General features: G+C 42.8%; 1 protein-coding gene across 4 annotated transcripts in view; it reads right to left on the bottom strand.

Annotated features, from left to right (window-relative positions):
• Positions 1–9,299: 9,299 nt before the first annotated feature.
• KCNC4 (potassium voltage-gated channel subfamily C member 4) overlaps positions 9,300–25,118 on the bottom strand; it is a 35,624-nt gene continuing 19,805 nt past the window's right edge. Inside the window, exon 3 of one of the 4 annotated variants that reach the window (XM_083173075.1) lies at positions 9,300–9,777. In XM_083173075.1, the coding sequence (XP_083029201.1) occupies positions 9,509–9,777 (269 nt within the window). In that variant the 3' untranslated portion in view covers positions 9,300–9,508. The remainder of the gene's footprint in view (positions 9,778–25,118) is intronic. The other 3 variants (XM_083173077.1, XR_014470377.1, XR_014470376.1) reach the window with 3 other exon arrangements.

Genomic DNA, 25,118 nt, shown 5'->3' with positions numbered 1-25,118 from the left:
CATTTGCCTAGAACAATCATTGTAAGGAATACAGTTGTTCAAGCAAAGAGCTGTTAATATAGGGAGTGGTGTCAGCTAATTGGTCAGGTTAACCAAATGAGCTGTGGATGAAAGGTATTTACTTTCAATATCATCTCTATGCTGATGATACTCAAATCTACCTTTCATCCCCTGACCTTTCCCCCGCTCTCCTCACTCGTATCTCCAACTGTCTCTCTGCTATCTCTTCCTGGATGTCCCAGCACTTTCCCAAACTTAACATGTACAAGACTGAGATGATCATCTTCCCACCCTCCCGCACAACCTCATTATCTATTGATGACACGACTATAACCTCTAGCTCCCAAGTACGCTGTCTTGGAGTAATCCTTGACTCCTCTATCTCCTTCAAACCACATATTTAGCACCTCTCACAAACCTGCCATTTTCATCTCAAAAATATCCAGAATTAGACCTTTTCTCACTCAGGATGCCACTAAGACCATTATCCAGGTCTGGACTGATCATATCCAGGCTGGACTACTGCAATCTCCTCCTAACTGGTATCCCTGACAAATGCCTGTATCCACTCCAATCTATCCTCAATGCTGCAGCCTGGCTCATCTTCCTCACCAAACGCACTACCTCCACCTCCCCTCTTCTACAATCCCTTCACTGGCTTCCCTTCCCTTTCAGAACGAAATTCAAACTTCTCACACTCGCTTGAAAAGCCGTCACCCACTCCTCTCCCATTTACATCTCTGACCTTATATCCCTTTACACTCCCACTCCTCCCCTTCACTCGGCTAACACCTGTCGGCTCTCCTGCCGACTTATTACCTCCTCCCACTCCTACCTCCAAGATTTTTCAGGTGCTGCTCTCTTACTCTGGAATTCTCTACCTCTCCCCCTCAGACTCTCCACTTCTATACAGAATTTCAAATGGGCTCTTCAAACTGTCCTTCTAACCTTCTGTTTCTTGCCCTATCTACCCCTCCGGTGTCTCCCCTGTCTGTCTGCCCACCTCTTTAGAATGTAAGCTCTCATGAGCAGGGACCTCTTACCTCATGTGCTCATCCTTTCTTACTTCAGCAGTCTTCGACTGCACTAAAGCATGCTGTTTACTGCCACCTTGATACTTATGTTGCAGCAATCGTATTGTCTTCAACTGTAAGTTACTGTTTTCCAGTTTGAATATGTGTACTCTGTAACTGGGCGCTGCGGAACCCTTGTGGCACCATATAAATAAAGAATAACAATAATAATAATTTTTACTGAAGAAGTCTGTAGGAAGGTTTGGATACATCAGCGAATGAGTGTTTAACCCTGAATGGATGGCTAAGATCACAGTTTGTGAAATCAATCCCTTGATATCCCTGCATCCAGAACCAAAGTGCTGCTTTTTTAAATAGGGGTAAGATGTCAAACAGCCAAGACAATTTATAGACTGCAAACCTATAGAAAAAAAAGGTTATATGTTGGCAATGTAGATGATATGGGGAGGTGGGTGGAGATTTTATGTGGGATGGCCTCAATTTGCGGGAGATGAAGGAGAAAAAGTCAGTCACAGTAAGGGAGGAATGGGGGGGGGGGGTAGTATTGAAAGTATCAAAGAGTCAGTGAAGCATGGAGAACTGAGAAGAGATGACTGATTGGACAAATGATTGCTTGACAAAGCGAGGGAGAAGGTAGTGCTGTATCAAGAGAAAATAAACTTGAAATGGAGTTTGTCCACTAGAAAGAAAGATTTTGTCCAGAGGTACTCAGTTCTGCATAAGCATTTTTTCAGGAGGGAGGGGGGACATGAGATGGAGCAACATAATCAAGTGCAAAGGTGCTGGGTGGCATTATAGAAGGAGGCCCTCTGGTTGGGGCGTGCCATGGGTTGTAGAGGAGAAAGGAGAGTATTGAGTGAGAATAGTGGAGCCGAGATCCAATATTGAATCTGGTGAGGATGGGTTTAAACTGGAGAGGATGAAATGAGAGAGTGAAAGAGTAGATGGATTTTCTGGGAGGGAGAATTGAAGAAGTCAAAATGTTCATATCGATGAATGAAGACAAGGTCAAGGGCATAGCCAAGATGGTGACTGGGGATGGAGAGGTGTGGATCATTGAGTCAATAGTGCCTAGGTCGACAGTCAAAAGGTCGACCACTATTGGTTGACAGGCAGAAGGCCGAAACATGAAATGGTTTAACATTCATTAGGTCGACATGGTTAAAAGGTCAATAAAAGCAAAAGGTCGACATGAGATTTTCATTTTTTTGGCTGGACGGGGGAGAAATACACCATTTTCGTGTATTAAACCATATTAGTGTACCCCATCCAATCGCTTGCTGCGCTCTGCACACTTTTTTATTTTCCCTCTATAGCCACTAGAATGTTAAAGTATGAGCAGGTTGGTTTAAAAATAAAATCAGGAAAAACTCTTGGCAAAATTTTTCCATGCTGACTTTTTGCTTGTGTCGTCCTTTTGACCATATTGACCTTTTGACTATGGACCTAGACACTGTCAACCTAATTACCATTTACCGGAGGTGGAGTTCCACTGAGAAAAGCAAAAGGAGGAGAGTTCAAGAAGATTAGTGGATGCTAGGTTAGTAATGTCAACAGCAATGTTAAAGTCGTCGATGATGGATTGAAGATCAGCGGAGAAAAAGCGGTGAAGCCAAGCAGCAAAGATGTCAACCAAAGGATACAGTATATGGTCAAGGTAGGGGTGGTAGATGATTTGAATGGGGTAGAAGAGGATATCCTAGACCTCAAAGGTTATGAAAATTAAGGAGGATTTGGGTGGGATGATGTGATAAGTACAGTTCAGGGAGAGGAGGATGCCCAGTCTGCCACCTTTGCAGGTATCAGGCCTGACAGAGTGGGTGAAAGAGAAGCCTTATATGAGAGGTCAGCAAGGCAGGAGTAGTCCGAGAAGGAGATCCAGGTTTTGGTGATGGCTTAAAGTTCAAGACAGTGGCAGGTATTCAATGTGGCCGGTGAGGGGGTTAAACAGCGAGGATTGCAGAAAACCAGCGATCCTTGCTGTTTAACCCCCGCGCCGGCCGCTCACTCTATTCAATGTTCTGGGGAAATCCTCGCTTTCACAGGACGGCGAGAATTCCCCAAAACAGCGAGGCCCGCGGCTAATGCAGAAAACTCCCTGTATTTAGCCGCAAGTCTCGCTGCTTCTGGAGACACATACGCCAATTCCCCCTCGCTCAAAAAATGGAGCGAGGGGGAATTGGCGTATGAGGGGGCTACATTGAATAGTGACAGGGTGAGTGGTGACAGCGAGCAGGAAGCTCTGCTCGCTGTCGCCGCTCGCCCACAGCATTGAATACCCCCCAGTGGGACATTAAGAGGTTGTGGACCAATCTGGCAATCCAGAGAGTACCGAAAATGGGAGGGAAGGGACAGGAGAGATGTGGATCAGGTTATCTGGGTTGTGGGTGGTAGTGGTGGGGGCTGGAACTTGGGTTCAAAGAATAATATCAAAATATAGATGGTGAAAAAAGATGGACAGCAGGTATAGTAAATGCTAAGACAGGGTAGACAGGAGTTATGGGGATTCAGGGGAAACTAAAAACATTCAGAGTGGATGTCAATAGTGGTATTTAGTAAAGCAATTGTTAAAACGCATAAGGTACTTGAGATATGTAGTCAAGGAGTCTAGTGAGGTTTGTCCAGTCTAAGCATATGGTGACCAACTCATCCCTTTAATCCGGGACACATATTAATTACACAGATTCTGTGGCTTGCTGTCACCTGGTTTAAAACTGCCACACCTCAAGACTCCATTTCACCTGGTTTTAAACTGCCACAGAACCTGTGTCCAGAAACAGAGCACTGTGTCCATCCTGGAGCGGGTCATGCTGGGAGGTATGCTAATTGAAAGCCTCACCCATAACAAAGGGGTTGCAGCAAAGTGTGAGCATTGAAACTCAATCCATAGATTTCTGGTATAGTGCCTGGAATCTATGAATTACCCCACAAGGGTGCATTTTATATTGGACTTTTGCTCACAGCTCCTGAAGGTTGCACTTGCAGCTGGGGGTAGTGGCATTAATTGAATAAGTCTAGACAGAATTTTAACTGTGTGGTAAACCCTACTTTTGAAAACCTTCTAAAGAATGCAGAAGAGTACAAGAGGAGACGTTGCCTATGACAACCAATCAGCTTTTGGCTAGCATTCATCAAGTACATTCTATGAATAACATGTTACGTCAGCCCCACCTGCAGTGTACACGGTTTTGTCTATTAAAGAAGGACTTTGCTTTTGCAAACCAACCTGAATCACCCCCTGTGATCTCAGAAATTATTGCAAAGTGAATATTCATTAATGGTCCATATTCCATCTAATGCAATTGAATAATATGGCAAAGAAAAATGGGTAAAACATTGATTCCATAATGTAAAAAGTATGAGAGGCGTTAATATTTTTTATTGCCACTATATCTGGTTGTCCTAAGCACACAGCAAGGTTACAATTAATAGAATAGTTTTTTTTTTAAACTACGATAGCTACATAATAAAGGAGAAACCATATCATTTTATATGTCATAGTATTGCACAAATGGCATAGGGAACAGCAACTGCTAATTAAAGAGCATTAGGCAGAATTACAAGGGAAGATGCTCTGAATTCAGATGTATGTAACATTGGGCATATGGTTGCAATAGCTATTATCTGGTGAAAGAATTGCTACAATTACTGTGAGCTTTATATGTAGTTGTTTCCTTGAAAAGCCAGATCCCTGTTTATGTAAATAAGTATTAAGAATGATACCCAGAGCTTCCACTCTATGCCTTGCAATAGTATCTGTTTAGCCATCCTTATCAGACCTATGTTACTGTTCCTGCATGACCATGCATATGCTGGTGTATCCAAGTGTTCCAGAGCACATACACTAAAGGTATGCTGTGTTACATTCTCTGTACAGTGCCTCATGATAGGAGCCTATTGAATAAAAATCATATTGTATTTTGACCATCCCCTAAAAGAATTAAAATATATTACATTTTCTACTAAACTATGTCTCTTGGGATGGGTATGGGTCATAGGGTCGACACTATGAAGGTCGACATTAGGTCAACACATTAAATAAGTTGACAATGGGAAGGTTGGCAGTCAAAAGGTTGACGAGTTTTCACATTGCACACGAATTTCGACGTAAGTCAACATGGACACCGTATCATTGTACCGCATCCCCTTGCATGGCTCGCTGTGCTCGCCATGCTTCGGGCACTGTGCCTCTCTGACCTCGTTACACTATTATATTCTACCTCCACAACCTAGTGCATGGTAGGGTACGAAGTACTGCCTGTTTTGAAAAAAAACTTGACCTTTTGACTGTGGACCTTTCCATTGTCAACCTAATGCTTGTGTCAACATTCTGACCTGGTCAACCTTAGCCAAGTCAACCTATTTCATTGTTTGGACCTAAGCCCTGTCGACCCAATAGGTTTCTTTTTCCCACCAAGGTGCAGTGGCAAGGAGTATAGCTCCGCCTCTGACATTTGTGAAACCCCACCCCTAGTATCTAATTGGCACGCATGCAGGCTAGTCAAAGAAAAGGGATGACCATTGATGGAAGAAACCAACAATGGTCATCTATTACATACTGTATTATGCTGCCATTGATAGCCACTTGCACTTTTGCCATTGAGGGTGACCACACTGATGACCATCCCTATTGCATATTGCAACCAACCAGTGGTACGCGTACTCCTAGGGTACTTCAAAATATGGCCTGTAAAGGTGGAAGTATCAGGAAGTCTGTAGTTGCCGGGGAGACAGAGCAGCTTTGCGTCAGTTCTGGCTCTGTCTCCAGGTTCAGCTGCGGCTCCTCGGCATCTTGGGCATTTCTGGTGTCCTCCACTGCAGAATCTGCAGGCCCACAAAGAAGGACAATGATGTGACTGGCTGCGTGCAGCAGGCAGTGGGATGGGGACAGGAAGCCCACCAGGCTAGTGTCATCTACCTCCAATTAGGTAAATTTAAATATATATGTGGCTGCACACATATCTTTTTTTTGGCAGCTCCAGTAATAGTTCTCAAATGGATAAAAATATACTCAATTATAGTGAGGGTCCACTATTTGTGAACATATAATAAGGATATGATAAAGCTATAAGCTTGATTATTAGTGTAAAAACGTCTGCATTCCGCAGTAAAAATAAAACACATACAAATAATGTTTCAGCTCCTTTCTGATATTTTGATGAGCAGCCCAGCAGTAGGATAAACCTCTGAGTCCAGGGGTACTCATAAATGAAAATCCTAATCAATGGGTACAGGAGAGAAAAAAGGTTGGGAACCGCCGGCACAGTGCATCATGAGAAGCCTCTGTTTACCACATGGTAGCACCTGTTAGAGGTATTGAGTACTAATTACCTAGAGCCTCCTTTAACCTTAAAGCATGATGCTGAGTTGCTCCATTGGGTGTTAAAGATACCTTTTAGGTACTCAAATCAATGTACCTAGAATTGATGGGTTCTGTGTTCCAATCAAAAAGATTTCCAAAAAGGTAGAATAGGGAACCAGCAGATGTCCTATTTGTTCACAAGCATATTAAAATCAAATTCAGGGTCAAACCCGATGAGTAACACAGTACACAATCAAAATCCAAATAGAGCAGTTAAAGGCCAAATTTAAACTTAGTGGCAGATGGATGACCAACTCAGGCTTAAAGCTTTTATGAGGTCATGTTGCAAATGTAGAGTTATAGGCCTTATGCATCTATCATGGTAAGCTATGGTGTATTTTTTAAAATGTGAAAGTGCCTAGTTGCCCATGGACAGGTAAGCACAGTAGTACTGAAGTCAGAGACGATGGCCAGATGGGCACTGTTGTGACCAATAGAAACCATGGAACAGGTTATCTATACTCACCCAAATGGCCAGGTCAGGTTTGAACAAAAATCATATTGTATTTTGACCATCCCCTTAATGAACATATTTCCTTTCCTAATAAATGAAAGCTCTTTGTAATTGTATTCATATTTTAAAGAACTCTGGTCAGTAAGGAAATATTAAGCCTTCGTTAATTTGCTGTGTCAAAACTTCACATGTCAATATTTAGATTTTTATTGGTTTATTTACACATGTACAGTAAGTGATCTTCCACCATTAAAAATCTGATTAGTGCCAGTCTGCCGCCTCTGAGAGTGATGTCAAGTTCTGTAAATTTTTCACAATTATAAAAGATTAAATGTATGCACGCTGCATATGGATCAAACTCAATGTTGCATGGTTATTGTATAAAGGGTCAATACTCAAAAGGTCACGGGTGTCTAGGTCGACACCAAATGGTCTACATAGACAAAAGAGTTACACAGGCAAAAAGCCAGCATGGAGGACAAATTAAAAGGTCGACATGAGTTTTTGTATGGGTTTTTTTGGTGTCAATTTGTAGATTTCAGCACATGAACCACAAACTAGTATTCTGCGCCTCCATGCATGGCTCGCTTTGTGTACTTTACCGTTCCCAATCGGAGTCCATGTGGATGGTGTCCAAAAGAGTGAAAAAGTTCCAAAAAGTACATATATAAAAAACCCTCATGTTGACCTTTTCATACGTTGACCATGTTGACCTTTTGACCATATGTATGTCAACCAAATGTTGTTGACCTCTTGACCAGATACCACCTGCACAACCCACCTCTTGAAAATCATTAAGATTTCTCATGCAAGAGAATGGAAACTCAAAATTTGCAGTTAGAAGTATGCACTATGTGACTGATTCAGAGGTGGACACAATTCACACAGCAGATGCATCTTTGGATGTAAAGGCTGTGCAGAAATATGCTAGTGCCACAGAAGGTATCTTGTGTAAAAAACACCTCCTACCAGCTTCTGTAATTCACTGCTGCATATGGTGTTCTCAAACTTCTATGGTCGTATAAGCGGCATCCAAGGATGTGACCTCATGACACCCAGAAAATGAGATGCTCTCCATATCCTCAAACAGCTAGGGGCAGTGCTACTGCAGACAAGGAGAGCAGCACATGTATGGATGGATCCTGTCAATCTACAACTATACAAGATGTTGGCAAAACCCAGTGATTTTCTCCAGTGCACATCTCTGGTGGTTGTAGAGAGGCAGTATTTGATTTAGGGGTACTTGTGAGTTATCCGGGCTGCCGATTTCTAAATCGGGTCGGATCGGGCACATCGCATCGCATCGCATGCGACCATCGGATGCGGACCCGATTTTTCCATAGGAATCAATGTTAAAATGGACTGAGTCCATTTTAACATGGAATTCAATGGGAAAAAGGGGTCCTTTTCATACCCCTACTATCCAAGTGGGCATGGAGTTGGATATAAACCTGTGGCGAGCGTAGCGAGCCACCGAGCCCGAAGCGTGGCGAGCGTAGCGAGCCCTGCGAGGAGACACAGAATACCAGAATACCGTCCCCTCGCCACGCTTCGGGCTCGGTGGCTCGCTACGCTCGCCACAGGTTTATATCCAACTCCATGGATAGTAGGGGTATGAAAAGGACCCCTTTTTCCCATTGAATTCCATGTTAAAATGGACTCAGTCAATTTTAACATTGATTCCTATGGAAAAATCGGGTCATCGCATCCGATGGTCGCATGGGATGCGATGCGATATCGCATCGCATCTGATTGTATGCCTTAACTTAAGGCATACAATCAAAAAATCGGCAGCCCGGATAACTCACAAGTACCGATTTAGGCCCTATTAATAAAACTTCACTGAATACTAAATTATAACCAGCCGCACAATATCAGCTTTTTCCATTTGTACAGAATCCCACCCAAAGCAGTGGGTTCCATTAATTGCAACAGTAATGTAGAAAGGCCATTATTCTGGTTCACTCACAAAGACAAATTCCTTCTCAAATGGACAAAGCCATGTGCACCATAGGTGGAGCAGATGTAACATGTGCAGAGAGAGCTGCATTTGGGTGAGTTATTTTGTTTCTGTGCAGGGTAAATACTGACTGCTTTATTTTTACACTGAAATATAGATGTCACTTTGATGTCAAACCCCACCCAAATCTAATTCTCTCTGCACATGTCACATCTGAACTGAAATGTGATTTAAAGGTAAAGAAAAAAATAAAAACATACCTGTGCACAAACCTTAAAACTGGAAAGGTCCGAACAATTCTGAAGACAAGAATAATAATGCCATGACTCACTTTTCAGTCAATCCCTTAACTGGTATTGAGGGGATGCATTTAGTATGCATATACTTAACCCTTAATCTAGGAGGGGTGGGCTCAAATCAGACATTAGGGAGTTTATTGTATTTAAACACCAATGAAGATTAACATTTTGTTAACGAAGTAACCAAACATTTATGAACAATTCCTTTATTTTCATACATAGAATGAAGTTTACTTTTATTCGCCATTTGACAAAGGTAAAATATACTAATAATAAACATTTTACCACACAGGTGAACAGACAAATTGCAACACTTCACCTATGTAGTTTTCTATGGGAAGACTATGAAATTATTTCAGATAATATACAACCAGGTCAAAATCACCATGAAATCATTTTTTATGACGGACCTAGGAGTATCTGAGAGTCCATCTCTATATCCATATCTCTTAAACCTTTCTTTATTCCTCCATCAGCAGTACAGGTAAAATCTCCAGCGCTCAGTAGAAAGCACGAGGCTCCTGACTTATTTTTGTCTTTGGCACTTGCTCGTCGCATAATTCTCTTCTCTTCCAGTTGTTGAAATGAAGGAGGATTGTCATGGTCTTCATCAGACATAACGGTATTGGCATCCCCATTTTGTTTTGAATCTGCCAAAAACAAAAGACCTTTAAAGAAAGAAAATTGAAAATGAAACCACAAAAATGTATTTTGTCATACAGGCAATTTAGCAGCTTCCATGGCACAGAATGGATCAATTACATTCTTTCAGTGGAACCTGAAAAGTAAGACCCGAGTAAAAGAATATTTTATTGTATTGTATAACAATAATCCCCTCATATTACTATACATTTTCTTTCTACAAATGCTTTATTTAATATTAATATTTAAGAGAACACAGTACATTTTCATTTACATATCAATAATTGGATAGAAAGAGAATACTCCGAGACAGTCTTATTTTGAAATGTTTGCACGTGTTTATTGCTCATTTTTACACTACTCGATGTATATTACCATTGATGATACTGCTTGTTAACTGTACAGATGTACATTCATTCTCATTTGCTTCAATAAAAATGTACCCAATTAAAAAAAAAAAATATTGGATAGAAAGCACTGGCAGAACACTCGGCTGATGCAACCTGCATAGGGATCTAGAAAGAGGAAGACTACTTGTTTCAGAAAAAGGTTTGGGAGTAGCACAAGTTAATGAATTAATGAGAGCTTCTAAAATTGCTAGTGCACATCACAATAAGTGGATTCCATTATGTATCTGGACTGAAAAATGCTGAAAGTAACATTAGTTCTGTTTTACAGCCTTACGGGGAACATTATAATAATACAAATATAAGGCATTCATCTCCATTTGAAATTACAATTATAGTTTGAGTTCTGACCCGCACTGCAAGAGGGTTATAGTATATGAAGATGAAAGAAACACTTGTCCTCAGATGAGGCTATAACTAAAGTGGAAGAGCGGTGCTACCACACACAGGCCAGAGGGTTGCACTGTTGCTGCCTGTGGCAGCTGTATTTGGCATGTAGGGTGCCTGGAACGGCAGCTTACAGCATAAAAAGCCACCGCCTCAAGCTTCCCTAGTACACTCTTGGTTCTCAGCTTGTACCTGGTTCTAGTGGAATGCCAGCACAGAGGTACGTGGAGAATATTTAGGATGATGAGCTTGTAGCTGCTCCTAGTGGCAAGTTTCTGCAGTGGATCCCAGAGCATCCTTTAGGCACTTTGTGCGCCATATATTCCTTGGTCCCAGTGACCTTGCCCTCACAATATGTTATAGCCCACAATTTGCCACAAGTTGGCTTGATTCAAGCAAAATGTCACAAAATGAAAAGCAGCTGGTAAAACGCGAAACCTGGTTTTGTCTTTAAATTAATTTCTACTTGACTAATTTCTAATGACTATCGTACAGCAATCGAGCTGGCGCATACAAATCACGGGTTATTACAATTACTAGTTGTCTCATTTAAATTAAACAATGTGTGTTCTTGAGTACATATGATACACTGTATTGGCTATGTTCAATTAAGGTGATCTAAAATGGCTTCATACTGTTCGAAATGTGTTCTGGAGTTTTATCATTTGTGGTCATAGGATGTGAGATGTAACAATTCCATATGTATAGACTACAGTATGTGTGCTCAGTAGTATACTGTACAGTAGGCAGCATTGTCATGAACTCAGAGACACTACTCCAGAGCACAGGTAGAGTTCCCTTTCTACAGTTGTTGATCTACAGTATGTAAATGTATAACTATTGTATCTGTTGTATCCAGGGCCGGACTGGGACCAAAAATCAGCCCTAGCATTTTAAGAACACAGGCCCACTTGCTGCGCGTCGAAAGGGGAGGTGGCCTAATGGAAAGAAGGTGTGGTATCACAAAGGGGCGTGGTATTACACACCGTAATGCCCATAACACATTTTAGCAAACTCCGCAATACCCATTACACATTAAGGCACATGCCGTAATGCCAATTACACATTATGCCACATACCATAATGCCCATTACATATAAGGCTACACAATTTGTTATGCGCATTACACCAGGGCCGAATTCAACCAATCAGCGTCCGGCAAGTCTTTTCAAAATCATCAGTGCTTCCCGCCGCCAGGCAAATAGCGAGCGGCTGTGTATGTGAAAGCTGCCGCTACACCAGTCCCTGGACCCCCGCTGCCAACATACCTGTGTGCAGCCAGCAGGGGTAGGAAGCGTCCAGGGGTCCAGGGACTGGTGTAGCGGCAGCCTTCACTCACTCCATCTCCTAGCGCTATCTGCCTGGCGGCAGGAAGCGCCGATGACTTTGAAAAGACTTGCCGGACGCTGATTGGCTGAATTAAGCCAATCAGCGTCCGGCAAGTCTTTTCAAAACCTGTTTCCCGCCCACCGCCCGGCAGCGCTAGTAGGAGCCGGAGTTAACCCACCAGTCCCCGGACCCCCGCTGCCCGTCCCCGGGACCCCGGTAGGAGCCAGCGTTAACCCACCAGTCCCTGGACCCCCGCTGCCCATCCCCAGGACCTCACACTAGCGCCCCCACCCTCCAGTGCCCGGTGGCGTGACCCCCTAGCCCCCCCTAGTTACGGCCCTGATTACACATTATGATACGCCCATTAAAAGCCCATTACAGAATATCTCAAAATCCTTATGCCCATTACACATTATCGAAAACAAAATGGAAGCACTGCGCTGAATTTATATATTCAATCCAGGTAATGATGCAAATGCACCAATATTTTATGTATAAATTATATTTATTTTATATAGTTTATATAAAATAAGAAAAATAAAAAATTTTAATAATATCACTTTTTGTTATGGTGGCCACCAAAATTTAAGACAAATGGATTAATTACATATATTAAGATTCAAATAACTTCAAAAAGATACATTTTAATTAAAAGACATAGCATCAATTTAATTTGAAATTTAAACTTTTGTAACAAGTCCAATTAGTGCTGTATTATTATTGTGTATGACAATGTGCCTGGCAAATACTCAATTAGTGTAACAATTTACTTGCCATGTAAAGATAATTGCATTTCTGTCGCTGGTATCCACTGCGGTATCGGGCTGATGATACTCACAGCAGGGTTCCCGATTGTACCAACAATTGTTTGCACTGGGTGAAGGGTATGCAGTGTCCTCCTTTCACCGTATAACATTAATGGGCGTGTGGGCTGACTTGCTAACAAATGCATCACGGTGTCACCTGCCTTTGTCTTGTGTGTGTAGATGGTTAGAACAAGCGGCGGGCGGCCAGGACTGAAGGCAGTGGGGCGATCCCAGGAGCGGCCGCTGAGGTGTCATGACTTGAGAATGGTAATGGTCATGACGGGCGCAGACTGATGCCCCCAAATGGCGAGGGTTGCCGACAGCCACACTCACCATTTCCGCCTCTCTGAAAAACGCAGGGAGGTGGAAACTGCATGTGCATTGAAAATACCCCAGAGTGTATGCACTAAGGTTCTGTTGCTCTATATAACTCTGTGAGGTGTAGCGCACCATCTTTTTCTTTAAATGTTGAGTATTATTGCATTGCCGACACAGCAAAACACCACCCAAAGTGTACTAGAGACATGAGGATGCATCTTTAACAGTTCAGAAATTAGTTTTAATTAGTTTTAAACACATACAAAAATGAAGCAGAGCACAAGAGGATACACGTGTTTGTTGTCAATGAGAATAGCAGCAAGTATAAAGTGCTGTATGTATCATTTCACACTTGCCAACTTCCCTGTACCTGTGTACCGGCACCCTCAAAATGATTCTTAACACTTTGCTTGGGAAAAGCAGACTACTTACCTCACTAACCTTTGTTTACCTATCTCCATTTATTTCTAAACGTTGTTTTATGTGTGATGTTTTTCCTCATATATTGCACTGCAGGGCACTATGATGGGTGTGGCCAAGGATGGATGAGGATTGGCTGAGTATAGCATCTCCTATTTAACATCTTTTTAGGGCATGATCAGTGCTCTCTGTGCAGCCCCCAGCTTGCACTACTGAATGCGGCATCTATTCAGTGATCTGAAGAGTAGAGAAGTGGTGATCACCAGCTCCACCACCTTTCCTCCAGTCCCTGGGACGCTGTGACATAGGTGGGACAGTGGGTTTGTACCTTTGGAATCGGGACAGTTGGGAGGTATGAGTAATGCCTTTGCTTTTAAGGGGTGTATTCAATTGGTAGTTTACTGAGTTACCCACTAATTGTATAGTTTACCTGTGTTCAATGCGCAATAAAATATGAAATAGCAGCCTGCTATGTTCCCAGAGGAGGGATACCGTCCTCCTTAGACTGAATATTTAGGAAGAAAAATAGGGAATAGCTTGGCGCACATTCATAAATAAAATGTGAGTTGTTCAAATTTAAAAACAACAATTTATTAAAGGATAAAATACATACACAATACACCAGGACACTTTAAAAACACTGGGAAATAAATACAAATATTTGACCTCACCCTGAAAGGTGTTTGCGGTGGGCTTTTCTTAAAGCAATAAGACCTGCGGCACCACCGCAGAAGGCTTGAGGGTAAGGGTCCCAGGAGAAAGTGCAGAGTGCGTCCTTTCTGAAAGTGTCCAAGTGGCAAATGAAGTGCAAGTGCTCTGTGCAGCCCCCATCTTGCACTACTGGATGCTGCATCTTTTCAGTGATCTGAAGAGCAGAGAAGTGGTGATCACCAGCTCCACCACCTTTCCTCCAGTCCCTGGGATGCTGCGACATAGGTGGGACAGTGGGTTTGTACCTTTGGAATCGGGACAGAACTTGGGAGGTATAAGTAATGCCTTTGCTTTTAAGGGGTGTATTCAATTGGTAGTTTACTGAGTGACCCACTAAGTCACTTACATATAGTAAACATTGTAATTGATTTGCCTGTATGGATTACGTTTACAATGATTCTTGTAAAATAAGATACCAGTAACGTGCCAAGACCCACCATTTAGTACATCCGCAGAATATACAGTCATTGATATTTACTTCTTATTAAAGTGATGACGTAATTTATGGAAGATAGGCTACTAGAAGTTAGATTATTGCCTTCTTATTCCTAGCTGTGGGCAGATCTGACAGGGGCAGGTTTGTTTTCAGAACCTCCACGCACAAAAAAAACCCCATAATGCATTTTGTTAGAATACATTATTCTACAACACTTGAAGCAGGCCTTCCCAAAATCTTTATAGTTTGTTGCTGTATTTCATTGTTGTTTTTGAGGTATTTATTAGATCGTTGTCCTACTGAAATATTCAACCTTTTTCCATCTTCACTTTCTTCACTGACTCTGGTACATTAGCGTCTAGAAATTGGTCCTATTTAGTTGAATCTCTTCTTCCATGTAGACAATATTTCCTGCACATCTTGTTACAACAAAAGCACATAGCATAACCGATTCAGCCCCTGCATGGCAAGGTGATATTTTCTATAAAAGCTTCACATGTTTTTCTCTAAATGTAATTTTCAAAAAGTGATCAAATGGAGGGTGATAAACAGCCAGCCAATCAACTCCTACCTGCCATGTTACAGGCTGGGTTGTAAAAATGTTTATCACTCTTCACTTATCACTTTTTAAAGCTTGATACATCTGGCCTTAAGAAGCTACATCAACTGTATCCTCAGATGTGGATGTACTAATATGAGCCAAATTCCTAATGCGATAATTAAGTACACTTAATGTACTAACACGACTAGCTCTCCCTCTTGTGTCAAAGCAGAACTAGGGAGGCAGAATGCGATCAGGATAGTATGCAGTGCAGGCAGAGAAACAGGTTTCATTCGTTTCCCAATCAAAGGAGAGAGAGAAGGTGGGAGTGAGCACAATGGCGTAACTACAGTAAGGCAGCCCCCGCTGCTGCTTGGAGAAGCAAGCAGCAGGGTCTGTGTGGGCGCCGGCGGCTAGCACACCCAGCACTTACATGCCGGCCACTGCCTGCCCTACTGGCTGAAGCTGAGCGCCGTAGTGGGGCGCGGGCGCGGCTATGAAACCCGCTGACTGCCTCTCAACTACTGTACACAGAGCCGGCGATTGGCTGCTGTGTACTATGGGTATGAGGCTGCCAGTCTGTTAGGCATTTCATCTGACCATGTATGCCCAGCTTAAGCAGTACACAAATACAATCAATATGACCAACTACTTTGCTCACAAGGGACCATTGCCCATTAAAGCTGTTATTTGTTTCTGAAATGTATAAAACTGATGGTACTTAAAGAAATAATCACTAGTATTCCAGGACTTTAAAAGCAGTGCTTTTTGAAGCTTTTAGAGGACTAAGAAATTATACTAATCAACGATCTATTTTAGTCTCAAATCCAAGACAAATTTGTCTTACAGTGTAAGGTTGAATAACTGTAAGAAACAGCTATATTTTCCTTCACGTTGCAATTAATGTTCAGTAATGACAGTATATTACAATGAGACAGTCCCCACTTCTACCACAATACCGCCTACTGCAATGAATAGTTAGGAACATGCTAGGATTTTAGGTACAGTAATTAAATAGGCCATCTCAGCCATAGTTGAGCTGATTGATGGTTACCAGGCCTATTGGCCCTTAGTACTGGAAGGTCTTAGTTTTTCTGTCAGACAGGAAAGAGTTAGGTGTCATTTAATAGGTAATAGTTTTTACCTGATAAAAATGTGACAAAAAAACAACAAAGTGCAGTAAGAATGTGAGATATGCAGATTTTTAGAGCTGGAGCTTATTTTCTTACTTTGGAGCTTGTGTTAATTTGATAACCTTATTTATTTAGCCTTTCTTTGTATTTTATTTGCTTGGTAAAAAAAAAAAATCAATAATCATTACATATGATTGAAAATAAATGCGTGCTACTGATTTCTGTGTAACTTTCAGGAAGAAGAGAAAAGAATATGGAAGTGTGTCAAATAATGAACATAGACAATAATAGTGTGCTATTGATAATGGTTGTGGCACAAAAGGATGGGCTTGTAGAATCTATTCTGGCCCACAATTTTGCATGGAAACTTGTATTCAGTAAAGTATCAAAGCCAAAGAAGGTTACTAAATTCTAGGCAGGGACATACTCTATATGGACAAAAGTATTTGGCCACACCTGTCAACTGAATTCAGACCTGTCAACCTGAATTCAGTTTCAATCAGACCTGTTGCCAAAGGTGTAGAAGTCAAGCACCTAGCCACGCAGTCTCCATTTGCAAATATTTGTATACAAAATGGGGCGTTTTGAAGAGCTCAGTGACTTCAAGCGTTTCACTGTGATAGGATGTCACAGAAGCAGTTTTATGAGATTGAATCCCTGCTTGATATTACACTGTCAACAGTAAGCATTAATATTAGAAAGTGGAAGCATTTAGGAACAACAGCAAATTTTTCACGAAGTGGAAAACCACATTATACTTTATATACTGTATTGTATTCACCCACACCTTGACAGAGGGGCGTGCCAGCCCTGAAAGTTTTCCGTTTTTTATGTGAACTGTAATTTGTACTTATTAAATTAATGTTTTAGATTCATTTTTTGGTGTCTGCAAGTAATTGTATTTTTTTATTATTTGAAGGTTCTTGCTAATTTTATTTCTTCCAAGCAGCACATTAATATATATATCCATTTTTTGAGGATTTTACTATTATTATTTTTTTTGGAGGGGGGATTTTAGACACACAGCACTCAGATTTCCCAATGTGTTCCATCCCCCTATAGATATAACTAGTATTATGGTAAAGAAGGAAAAACAATACAAGAACAAATAAATTTAAAAAAAGGATGATGATATAAGAGAATGGATAGAGCGCAGTAGGAAAGTCCAATATTCCAGCACACAGCCTGCTGCCGTGCCTCAGGTTAAAGCCTGCAGGTCCATCTGCTAGGGCACTGATCTGACACATGGGCAGCAGAATATGGGGCATTGCTCCCCGTAATCCTTCCATTGGCCGGGGAGGGGGCTCAGGCTGTAGCACAGAGGGTACCAGGAGGAGGTTACACCCCCACCACACACCTGTACAGCAGGCAGGGGCACCGCAGCTAGGATGGTATCACCTGTGAGGGGAGTCTGCCGCCGGCAGCCCCCTTACCCTGAGCCACCAGCTTGTCATTGTCCCACTGGATGTCCTCCGGCAGCGGGTTCAGCGTGTCCTTTGCTTCCCGCAGCACCTTCTCGTGCTCTTCCCAGATCCGGGCCAGGTGTCCTCCTCATCCTGCGCTCCGGGGCCAGCCACGGACCTCTGCGGAGGGGACAGGGGGGACGTCTGAAAGAAGACGCCACTCAGCAGCTTCGGGGAGTCAGGCAGGAAGAAGATGGCTCCGAAGCAGAGGGTGATGAACCCGCTGTATACCAGCAGCAGCACACACTTCTCGGTGAGTCTGAAGCTGGAAAGCGGGGCAGCAGGCTCCCAACCGGCATCACTGCTGTCTGCGGACCAGTCCCCGGGTGATTGCTCAGAAAGTTGCCAGGGCGCGGGGAGAGTGCTGCATATAGCACACTATTTGCACTCTCCACACCGGGGGCCGCTCACTCCCAGTCGGTGGGCTCTAGGGCAGTATTCAGTACACCGGATTTCATCAATTTTGCCATTAGGGGCAGTGAACCCGTGACGAGGTGAATTTGATGACTGGGAGGGCTGGCGATGAACAGTGGAGAAGCGTGCAGTTGAATACTGCCCACTGACCTTAAGATAAACCCAGTCAAGTGGTTAGACCACCTCTCCCTTTGGTTCTCCAGTCCAACCCCTCAAAATAGATCTTTGCCAATTGAGCTGACCAGGTATCGTCTAATGAGGGATATGACTGCAGCAAATCTGGATTACTGGGAGCTTGTGAAGATCCCTGTAACCTAGTCCTTAACTATAATAGGGATATGATGGCTGCAGTTGATGTTATAGCTCCAGTGCCTATACAATGTCTCAAACCACATTGTCAAGTTTCCTGGTTTGACAGCAGTTTTAATTAGCTCAATAAAAGGGGGCATATAACTGAAAGACAATAGAGGAAGACTAACCTTTTGGAGGACAAGATAAAATTAACAAAACATATTGAGGAATATCAATCGACAATAACTTGTAAGAAGTCAACTGAGATCATGGCTGCAAACAATAGGCCTGCTCAACTTTTCCACACAGCAGAAATGCTTTGCAAGCCAGCATGCCTTCAGCCTGATAAAACACTCTCCAGGCAAGATGTAATGAGTTTGCAAAATTCTTTTCAGACAAAATATCCCCTATAAAAGGTCTGGAATCTCCACAGTGCCGTCAGATTGCCAAACTACCAAGTCTGACAATGTAAGCCACCTATCCTCATGGACCAGATTTTCCCAATGGATATAAAGGAAATCACTGAAATTGCCTGGATTTTGTGTCCCACCTCCTGTGACCTGGATCCTGCCCCAACCAAGCTCCAAATGGTATATGGATATAATTGGCGCCTTCTTTGCAAAAATTGTTTAATGCTTTTTGCAGACAGGATTTTTTCCTCAACCCCTAAAGGAAGCAATTGTTAAACCTCTTCTTAAAAAAACTTATTTAGATCCAGACTTCATGACCAACTACAGACCGGTATCAAACCATCCTTTTCTAAGAAAAGTTATTGAAAAAGTGATTGTGAATCAACTGGAAGCCCACCTGACAACTAATGATATGCATGATCCATTCCATTCAGGAGAAGACATACAGTAGCACTGAACCAGCCTTGGTATATGTGCTAAACAATCTTCTGATGGCAAGAGACAGAGGTGACAGTTCAATTTGAATCCTTCTGGATCTCAGATTCGATTCTGTGGACCATGGGCTTCTGATTGGGTGCCTGAAAAATATGTGTGGACTGGATGGCACAGTACTAAGCTGGTTCTAATAATTCTCAGCTCACAGAGAGTGTTATCTGGAGTATATTCATCTTCACCAATGCCACTGCATGTGCATTGCATGGTGTCCCACAATGTTGTATACCAGTGGTAGCCAACTCCAGTCTTCGAGAGCTACCAAAAGTTCACATTTTCCAAACAACCTAGCTGCTGTAAAGGTGCACTTATTACTCACTAACACATTTTAAAAGATCCACAGGTGGAGCTAATTACTTCACTTGTGATTCTATGTGGAGACCTGGAAAACATTAACTGTTGGTAGCTCTTGAGGACTGGTGTTGGCTACCCCAGTTATATGTTTTTGCAGTGTACATGCTGCCACTGGGTGAAATAATTTGGTGCCATGGCCTAGTCAACCACTGCTATGCAAAAGATATACAACTGTACTTGTATTCCAGACATACGTTTTCCAGACCACCTAGCAGGTGCACAGGTGCACTCATTACTAACTTGTCACATTTCAGACATATGCTGTATTCATTACTCATAATGGGGGAGATTCTCTAAACAAGAAATGCGGTAAAAACCCTGTTATCTGGGTTTTTACCGCATTTTGGGATGCTGTAAGCATCCCCGCCGGGTTAACGCGGCGGGAGGCATCGCCAGAAAAATTTGGCGATGCCCCATAGAAGCCAATGGGCTTCTACCACATCTCACCGCTGCCCCGCAACGACCCCCCTTCGCCGCCCATCGCATTTATAATTACCGCATATGTTCTAACATATGCAATAATTATAGCAAAGGACAGCTCTTGCGTTAAGAGCTGTCCTTTGCGGTGAGAGTCACCGGGTCCCAGCAGGTCCCCCCTCCCTCACACACCCAGCGCTGCTGCTCCGGGCATTCCTCCTCCCTGCACCCGGAAGAGGATCAGTGCAGGGAGGAGGTCACAGGTCCAGGCAGCACAGCTCTGTGCTGCCCGGACACAGGTGAGGGGGGTGGGGGCGATGCGGGGCGGCGGGGGTCCATGCGGGGCGGCGGGGGGTCGTTGCGGGGCGGCGGTGGGATGTGGTAGAAGCCCATTGGCTTCTATGGGGCATCGCCAAATTTTTCTGGCGATGCCCCCCGCCGCGTTAACCCGGCGGGGATGCTTACAGCATCTCAAAATGCGGTAAAAACCCCGATAACAGGGTTTTTACCACATTTCTTGTTTAGAGAATCTCCCCCATTATGAGTAATGAATACAGCATATGTCTGAAATGTGACAAGTTAGTAATGAGTGCACCTGTGCACCTGCTAGGTGGTCTGGAAAACGTTAACTGTTGGTAGCTCTTGTGGACTGGTTTGGACAGCCATGGTCTACACTATATATATATATATATATATATATATATATATATATATATATATATATATATATATATATATATATATATGCGCATTTGCCTCATATAACTATTGTGTCCTTGGTACTCTTTACTTAGCATGGCGCCCATCGCGGCCATCGCGGGCATTGAATGCAATAAAAAATCGGGTGCGACGCGACCGACGCGATGCCCGCTATTTCCCATAGGGAACAATGTTAAATGTCTCAATTGACCCGATTTTCATGTTCAATGCCTCAATTGACCCGATTTTTCCATAGGAAACAATGTTAAATGGCCCACAGAGGCCAAATAGGCACCCTGAAGTGTGAAATGGCCCCCACAATTGTTAACGCCACCCCATGATCAACGTCAACCCGAAGCGTGGCGAGCGCAGCGAGCGCGCGTGGGGGGGCGGTACGCGTCCTACGACCTTTTCATACCCCCACTATCCACGTCGGCGTGGAGTTGAGAATAGAATAGTGTGGCGAGCTTCGGGTTGACGTTGATCGTGGGGTGGCGTTAACAATTGTGGGGGCCATTTCACACTTCAGGGTGGCTATTTGGCCTCTGTGGGCCATTTAACATTGTTTCCTATGGAAAAATCGGGTCAATTGAGGCATTGAACATGAAAATCGGGTCAATTGAGACATTTAACATTGTTCCCTATGGGAAATCGCGGGCATCGCGTCGGTCGCGTCGCACCCGAATTTTAGTGCATTCAATGCCCGCGATGCCCGCGATTTTTTTACCTGCAATGCCCACGATCAAAATCGTGGGCGCCGTGCTAGGCAAAGAGTACCGTGTCCTTTTTTTATAGAAATTATTGTGGAAACAATTCTCCTCAGGAGTAGTAGTACTCTATCTATTGTTGAACCATTATATTACTTGTTTTTTAATGTCTCTTAAAGGAGTGTAAATAAGGAATATATATCACATTTTAATTTAAATAATAATATACTGTATTTTGTATTTATGTTGTTTTATTTTTTTACCTTAAAACCTCAATCTGCATTGGCTATGTATAAATGCTTTCTCAGTTTCAGAACTTTTATTCGCAGCTTTTATGAGGTTACAAAAACTGTGAAATTCACTTTTTTGTTTACAAATAATCATCCTCACTGATACTGCTTTCACATTGCAGAAATGGGTGGGTAATGACACGGTATTCTTAAATGGGACTTTAAAACGGGTCTGAGCCTTGAGACCTTTCACATTGCAGGTGAAAACCTTTTTAAAAATCATTTACTACCATTAAAAATTCAACCCGTTTAACCCCCAAGGGACACGTTTCAAGCCATTGAAATAGAGCCATTCACACTGCCTAAAAAACGGCTTTAAAACGTGTAGGACTCTGCTTTTTAACCGTGTTGAAATGCCGGTTATCTTTAACCGGTAAATCAACTTTGGCACTTTCACATTGCAGCCTTAAACGTTTTAAAATGGGAAAAAAACGGCAATATACCGTTTTAAAAGTGCAATGTGAAAGGGGTATGAAACTCAGAGGCTGTCCCTCAATAACGCAAAATAAAGTAACATGTTGCGAAACGGGGGTTGTTAATCCTGTCAGGATTGTGCAACAACAAACCATCAGAATATTTCAGTGCTGTTTAATATAAGATATTTCCTGTAGCTTGAAGGCCTAGACAGCATACAATAAGATGGCTCTGCAGTTTGATATCCATTACAATTGTTTAATATCCAAGTGGCAATGTAGTGTCACTTGTCAACACTATCAGTAGCTTTATTTTATTACTTGTTTTCTATTTGGCAGAATAATTTATTATTTAGAATATATTTATTATTATTTTCTGCATCTCTGTGTCGCCCCAAACACAGTACCAGCCTTTTTAAGCTGTCAACATGGATTAACTGTCTACTTGTAGTATTCAATGCAATTTCTCTTTTCTTAAGAGATGTTTTACCCGCTGATTATATGGAGACATTTGTATTGCATACTGTTGAAATGGACCATTGATTGCAGGTTATTGCTTCAGTGAGGGACATCCAATTATTCCTGTTAAACTAGTGTGAGCCACGGCTTATTGGGGTTTTTGTAGTTACTTCCTCCGGCAGAGAAAACAGATACCCAAAAACAGCCCTGTTTTCGAGTGAAAATAAGCTGTTTCTCACAAAATCACACAGGTTACACTAAAAGCTGATTCGCTGATCCTGTGGGAAAAAAATGTAATATTTTAGGGCAACTTTAATTGCAAAAAAATGGATGTTTTTTGCTACCAAAGTTTCTTAACTGAATTCCTCCCTAACATGTTTAATGGGTACTTGTTTTGTTTTACGGCTGCAGCATGGCCGTGCGCTACTGTCGGGTCACGCTGCTGGCTCGGTGGCTCGCTACACTCCCCACACTATCTAAAATCAACACCATGCCAACGTGGATAGTGGGGGTATGAACTATCCACGTTGGCATGGAGTTTCTTTTAGAAAGCGTGGCGAGCGCAACCCGAAAGTAGCGCACGCCCATGCTGCCGCCGTGAAACTAAACAAGTACTGTTTAATGTATGTATAATGGCAAACTTGCCACTTAGTTTTTATAGTAAATAGTCTAAATAGTCCCACAAATGTTAATGAACAATTCAACTGTTTTGGACACCCATTAATTTCGCTACTTACACCTAAATACTCCAGCTTAGCCACTATACATCTGGTTAGGGCACCCACACTGATATGTGTGCACCTGCAGCATTCACGCCAACAGTTGAATTGCTCTGTTGTGTGCCGTTCATAACAGCCACCTCAGGAATTCTTGTGGGTCCTACACACGGCCCGATGAACGTTCTGAGCGAAGCTACAGTACATTGCTCAGTACGCTCTGTCTCTCTTGGTACACAGTGCTGCAGAGGGCTGAGTGCTGAGTGAGGTGTCAGGGTCAGTGTTCTCCATTGAGAAACCTAGCCCCAACTGATTAATAACCTGCATGCAGTTTATTAATCGCCGCCGGATTCAAACTGGCAGGGCCGCGCATTTAAATTACTGTATGGTCTACACACACAGCGATTTACATGCATTTTTTTCAGGCATTTTCTGAGTGATTTACTAAAATCGATTTAGTGTGTAGGGCCCATTAGACTATCAATCCAGGAAGAATATGTTTTTTGATCTCAATGTACACTTTGGGCCCCATGCCGAGTTGAACAGAAGTTGGGTGTACTGTAGGTGCTCCCTTATTGTGTATAGACAACATTGTGTGTATTCACCCATATGAACTCTCAACAGGTCAACATTTTCATTGACAGGCCCTTATTCAACTTAGCCTCTTTGAGAACACCCCGTTACATTTATACCTCCTCAGTTGAAAGTATAGATACAACACAATTTCATACAACTCTGCAGAGTAAAACGGAGTACGCATTCGAAAATGTGTGTATCCAGTAGCAATGGGAATCGCAAAGTGAATACACACTTGCGGATGTTGTCATGGACAGAGTGACATTTGGCAGAAAGGCCCTCGCTAATGCACGCCTAGTCATAGGATACACATTAGAGGATATTCCCAATATGGCGGTGGGATCCGTCAGATCGGTTTACTGTACATATTCTTAAAATGGTAAACTGTCCCTAGCTCGACCAAAGGAAGGTCGACACCTTCAAAAGGTTGACAGGGTCATTAGGTTGACACAGGCATTAGGTCAACATAGGCAAGGTTGACAGTCAAAAGGTCGACAGAAAAATTTGAGCCGATAGGCAGTATTTCATACCCTACCATCTACTAGGGCCATGTGAGGGGCACGATGCACCGATACGGTGTCCGTGTCGACATCCGGGACAAAACCTGTGAAAACCCAATTTTGACCTTTTGACTGTCGACCTTGCCCATGTCGACCTAATGTGTGTGTCAACAGAATGACCCTGTCGATGCCTAAAGTTGAGTAAACCTTTTGAAGGTATTGACCTAAGGCCTGTCGACCTTTAGTGGTCTACCTAATGAATGTTGACCTTCCTTTGGCCAACGTAATGATACCAACCCATCAAAATAGGAATCGTTAAACTAGCCATTCATTTTATTAGAATGTTACAGAGTATTAATGGTGCTTCAAACCATCATGTGAGAGACAAAGGGGGAGATGCGTCAAAGCCTATACAGATTATACAAGTGGAGAAGTTGTAAATTGGCAACCATTCAGCTTCTACCTCATAAAATGCAGCGGCGGTGAGGACCGTCGGGGAGCTGCCACCGGGCCCTTCCGGCAGATGCCGATTCGATCGCTAGCCCCAGCCTGAATGATGCATGCTGCATCTGTATGACAGGTTGGCACTGCAAAGAGACAAATCTACAAGGAGGGGCATTTCAAGAGAGGGAAGGACCTGCGTGCATCCTTCGCTGTGGGCCGGCCCTCTCCTCTCTG

Source organism: Crinia signifera, chromosome 2 (genome assembly GCF_055691185.1).
Source record: "Crinia signifera chromosome 2, ASM5569118v1, whole genome shotgun sequence".
Classification (NCBI taxonomy): domain Eukaryota; kingdom Metazoa; phylum Chordata; class Amphibia; order Anura; family Myobatrachidae; genus Crinia; species Crinia signifera.
This window is presented reverse-complemented; position numbering and strand designations above follow the sequence as displayed.